Source organism: Patella vulgata, chromosome 7 (assembly GCF_932274485.2).
Source record: "Patella vulgata chromosome 7, xgPatVulg1.2, whole genome shotgun sequence".
Lineage (NCBI taxonomy): Eukaryota > Metazoa > Mollusca > Gastropoda > Patellidae > Patella > Patella vulgata.
The window spans coordinates 43,925,868-43,931,453 of record NC_065885.2 but is presented as its reverse complement, the minus strand read 5'-3'; the positions used below and the strand labels follow the sequence as shown (position 1 = coordinate 43,931,453).

The 5,586-nt window shown below is 36.9% G+C and overlaps 1 protein-coding gene across 1 annotated transcript; it reads left to right on the top strand.

Moving 5' to 3' along the window:
* Positions 1-1,038: 1,038 nt before the first annotated feature.
* On the top strand, positions 1,039-5,305 carry LOC126828376 (uncharacterized). Its single transcript, XM_050558152.2, has 2 exons — positions 1,039-2,145; positions 3,896-5,305. Exon 1 carries the CDS (start codon positions 1,042-1,044, stop codon positions 2,101-2,103), a length of 1,062 nt encoding a protein of 353 aa, XP_050414109.2. The 5' UTR covers positions 1,039-1,041; the 3' UTR covers positions 2,104-2,145; positions 3,896-5,305.
* The last annotated feature ends 281 nt before the right edge of the window (positions 5,306-5,586 follow it).

The following is a 5,586-nucleotide window of genomic DNA, read 5'->3' as shown; positions in this document are numbered from 1 at the left end:
ATGTGAATGATAGACAAAATGACAGGCCCCCCAATCTTACATGATTTTACAGCAGAGTCCGGTCCTGTGTGGAATCCAGAGAACTGTCATGAACCTGTGAAGTATTTTGATAAATTTTTTGACAAATAATAAATCTCTGGCAGTTTTTGGTAGACGAAACAAACAAATACTTTCAATATAGATATAATATGGATTTATGGATTCCAACTCTGATGTACATCAAATGAGAGCGTTTATCGGGTTGATCATAAATATGGGCTTAGTAGGAAAGCATACATTAGAACAGTATTGGAATGTGAAAGACTTATCCCAAGAGACACCAATATTTAGAAACTCCTTCGTTGTTTTCATGTCAGCGACAGTTCGATGGAGCCGAAAAAAAAAACTTTTAATTCTATCCCGTCATCCTTCAGTAGGAATCCCATGAGATAAGCTCTAAGTCACGTGGTCGTCAGTAGCTCGTTTGGTCTCGAGAGCGTGGTCACATAGCAGACAATTCTGTCTATTTGATCTTTGTTTTAATGACAATAATTTGTCATTTTTACGGTTTAGTTACCACTCTCACCTTTTGCTTTGCTTGGTGAACCTGGTTTCGGCGGAAACCCGCTAGAACGAAACTTTTTTTTTGTGGTTTAGATCTTTTTATTTTATCGCTCATTTGTCTTGATGAGCGAAGCACGACCTGTCATGGCGTCGCCTGAGTGTGATAATAAAAGTAGCTCGGATAAAACCAGTGTAATCACTGATGGATCTGATAATTTTTTGACAAGTAAACCTAACTTACTTACAAAGCATCCAAATGCTGTTGGGGGGAAAAGTTTGATCCCGACACCCCCTTCTTCGAAAGGGAAACCTTCGCAGAAAAAGTCAAATCACAGCCGGTCGAGTGCAGCTAGGCCTACTTCTAGTATTAGTGCCGCAGCGGGCTCTATTGAGCAACTGAATAAACCAGCAGTTTTTCCTAACAGGAATTTGAATATTTCGAACGAAAATTCGTTTGCAGCTGCAATATCGTCTTCTATTTCGTCTTCGATGAAATTAATGATGGATGATTTTAGAAAATCTCAAACAGAAAATATTGAACAGTTGAAGAAAAATCAACAGGAATTCTTTAACTATTATTTTGACAAGGAAGATGAAATCAGTTCGCACTGTTCGTCTCATTACGACGAGCAAGATGAAAGCGACGAAGAAAATGTAAATAATACTGAAGTAGTTGACGGCACAACGGCATTGCAACAATTACTTGTTTCTGGTAGTGGGAAGAAAGAGCCCCCCAGGTCACATTCTGGTCAAAGCGAACAAGAAGTTTCAAATCCCGTTTGTTTAACGAACTATTTTTCTCAATATAATAATATTGATGAAGTATGTGGGCCTAATATTGAAGCCAGTCTGGCAGAAGCGGTAAATAACATGATCAAACATGGGTTGTCCGAAGAAAAGACGAATGAATTACTCAACCGCTATACACGCCCACAAAATTGTCAAAATTTGACTCAAACTAAAGTTAATCCGCCAATTTGGGAGTCGCTGAGCGGGGAAACACGCTCAACCGACATTAAACTTCAAAAAATTCAGAACATCATTATGAAGGCGTTTATCCCGCTTACAAAGTTGGCAGAGTTACTTATGACGTCTACAGGGGGCGCTACGGCCATTGACACTGTCAATGTAAACAAACATGGACACCAATTCCTCACCGATTCCATGGCACTTTTGGCTGCAGTTAATGCAGAAGTAAATGGCAGACGCCGAGTTCTGATGAAAACAGACGTTAACACTAATTACCGTTCATTATGTACAATTAAAGGACCGAACGGTGCCTTGCTGTTTGGTGCTGATTTAACTGATCGACTACGAGAGATTTCTGAAACCAACAGGGTTGTACAGAAAGTGAATCGAGATCGTTCAAGTTACAGCAGGGAATCCACAAGATATAGCCCCTACAATAAAATGGAAGCCAAGAATAGAAGATACGCTTATAAATCAAATAGCAGAAACTATGGAAGGCCAGGTGGAAATCGTTTTTTAGACAAACGAAGTGTGCCGCCACCAAAACGAAGAAAAATACATGTACCGGGTCTGAACAAACCCAAAGTCTAAGTACCAGTGAGCATGATTTATTGTCTGATAACACAGAGGTAGGTGAGTGTCAGTCTCATTATCCCTTACCACTAGATACTTGTGTGTCTTTATCCACTTTTCATGATGGAAGCAGTTTGTTGTCTGAGTTACAGTATGATTTTCAAATGTTTCAAGGTGGACAACTGGAAAATTTTACCCATGTTTGGGAAAAATACACATCCGATCCTTGGATTCTCAACGCTATACAGGGGGTTGAACTCGAATTTACAGAAATACCGGTTCAGTTAAGTAAACCCAATCAGCATGTTTTTAATAAAACTGAGCAGGAGATCATCTCACATGAATTAAGCAAATTTCTTGATAAAGGTGTTATAGAATTAACATCTCATGAGAATGGAGAATTTTTATCCACAATATTTATTAGGCCAAAAAAGGATGGTTCTCATCGAATGATTTTAAATCTTAAAAATCTCAATGAATATATTGTGTATCATCATTTCAAAATGGACACGATTCAAACAATTATTGATTTAATAGAGCCTTCATGTTTTATGGCATCACTAGATTTGAAGGATGCCTACTATTCTGTACCAATTGCGAGAAATTACAGGAAGTATCTGAAATTTCAATGGAATAGCGAACTTTATCAGTTTCGAGTACTCCCAAATGGTTTAGCTTCAGCACCGCGCTATTTTACTAAGCTTTTGAAACCTATTTTTGCTTTTCTCAGACAACAAGCTCTTACATCAAGTGGCTATATTGATGATGTATTTTTAATGAGTGATTCTTATGAGAATTGCTGTAGAAACATTAACATAACTGTTACTTTATTTAAATCCTTAGGTTTTGTTGTGCATAAAGATAAGTCTGTATTGACCCCTACAAAAAAGCTTGAACATTTAGGTTTTGTTCTTAATTCAGAACAAATGAACATTAGACTTCCTGCAAGGAAAGTTGATTATGCCATTAAGTTTGCAAATGAATTGTTGTTAATGAAGAAACCCAAGATACGTACTGTTGCAAAACTATTAGGTATTTATATTTCCTGTCTACCAGCAGTTGAGCATGGAGAACTTTTTTATAGGAATATTGAGATGGAAAAAATATCTGCACTTAAATTGGCACATGGTAATTATGAACAATGTATGACTTTATCCATCGAAGCTAAAAAAGACATTTATTGGTGGTCTAATAATCTTGTCAAAGCCTACAAGCCACTTATCATAGAACCCCCAACAGTGTTTATCAGGACTGATGCCTCTTTATTAGGCTGGGGGGCAGTATGTGACAATATTACGACTGGAGGTAGGTGGAATGTTGATGAGAGTCAATGGCATATTAACTGCTTAGAGTTGCAGGCTGCGCTATTTGGTCTAAAATCCTTATGTGCTATACATCGCAATACATCTGTTCGTATTGAGCTTGACAATACAACAGCAGTTTGCTACATTAACAACAAGGGGGGCAGCAAATCACCTCAATGTAATTCCATTACTAAAACGATATTTGAATTTTGCTTACAGCAAGACATTAATTTAACTGCTAGTCATGTAGCTGGAATAAATAATGTGGTGGCTGATAGAGAGTCACGTAATTTTGACCATAACACTGAATGGACACTTGATAAGGCCATTTTTGATAAGATCATAAATACATTTGGGGAACCTGATGTTGATTTGTTCGCCTCTAGATTAAATAATAAAGTAAACTGTTATGTTTCCTGGAAACCAGATCCTAAGGCTATAGCAATTGATGCTTTTTCTATATGTTGGAAATCTTTTCATTTACCATATGGTTTTTCACCTTTCAGTGTTGTATCCAAGGTCTTGAAAAAGATAAAAATAGAAGAGATATCTCACATAATCTTGATCCTCCCAATGTGGCCTACTCAACCCTGGTTTTCAACAATGTTGAAGATGTTAATCGATTCTCCAAGGGAAGTCAAGTTAAACAAGTCAACTTTGTTCCTACCCTTCAACCCACAGGTGGAACACAAATTATGGAGGAAGTTAATTCTTCTAGTCTGTCCATTGTCCGGAATAACCTTGCGATGCAAGGAGTATCGAAAGCAGCTCAAGACATTATCTGTAAATCATGGCGATTGGGAACCTCAAAACAATATGATACCTACCTCAAGAGATGGGAACAGTTTTGTTGTAGAAGAAAAGTTGATACAGTGTTTGCCTTTGTGACTGACATATTAGATTTTCTTGTGGAATTATTTAACATGGGTTTAAAATATAGTGCCTTAAATACGGCCAGATCTGCATTGTCTTCGACTATTGTTCTTCATGACAGTGTATTCTCAGTTGGACAGCACCCTTTAGTGTCTCGTTTTTTAAAAGGTGTGTTTGAACAGCGCCCAGCTTTACCACGATATAATCATGTGTGGAATGTGGAAACTGTGTTGAATTTTTTAGAAAAACTTTCACCTCTTGTTTCTTTGACTTTATCACAGTTAACTATTAAATTAGTAACTTTACTTTGTCTTTTGTCTGGACAAAGATGTCAATCTTTGCATTCTTTAAATATGAATGATTTTATATGGGAGCCAGAGGGAGTAACTATACCAATTACCTCTGTTATAAAACAGTCAAAGCCTAATAGGGCACAGCCAGTCCTTGTCTTACCTTTATATTCAAATGAAAATCTTTGTGTAGTTAGAACACTAAATGAATACATTTCACGCACAACTAATTTAAGGGGTAATATTTGTAACCTTTTTATTACAACAGTTAAACCATATTCTATTGCGTCTAAATCCACAATAGCACGATGGGTAAAATCTACACTCAGACAGGCAGGCATTAACACTAAGGTTTTTAGTGCACACAGTACTAGGGCAGCATCCACTAGTGCAGCTAGTAGAAACATATCTTTAACAGCTTTATTGAAAGTGGCAGGTTGGGCATCTTGTAGGACGTTTCAGAAGTTTTATGATTTGCCTGTAGATACTGTAAATGACACAGTAGCTCACAATGCAGATTTTGCATTGTCTGTTTTGTCTAGTCATAAGGATTAGATTTATGTTGCAGGCTGGAGTGATAACTTTGATGTTATAACTATGTATAATAAGTATTGTTTATTATGTTTAGATTTTTTGAATTGGCCAAGAGTTGGTGTTTTACTGGGGTTACAGTACCGGTATAAGAGCTGAGAAGCTTGTTCTTTTGTTTTGCTTACATTGCATCCTTTATAATAAACATCATTTATTACTTTAGATTATGGTGTTTATTCATTATTTTTTGTTTGGAATGTTTTGTACACATGCCAAGCTTTGAAATCTCATGGGATTCCTACTGAAGGATGACGGGATAGAATTTATAAATTAAACGAGACTTACCTGTAAGGTGAAGTTTGATTGTAATTCTATACCGTCATCTTCTTCAGTAGGGATCACATGCCCTCCCTGGGTTGCTAATAGAACTGTTTTTTAAACTCCCTCCCTTGTTTTTTCTGGGAATGTTTTTTGGCATATGTACAATTACTTTAAAACCTGAC

What these genes read in the sequence shown, in the direction of transcription:
- LOC126828376 (XM_050558152.2), top strand. Translation starts at nt 1,042, where the DNA reads ATGATGGATGATTTTAGAAAATCTCAAACAGAAAATATTGAACAGTTG.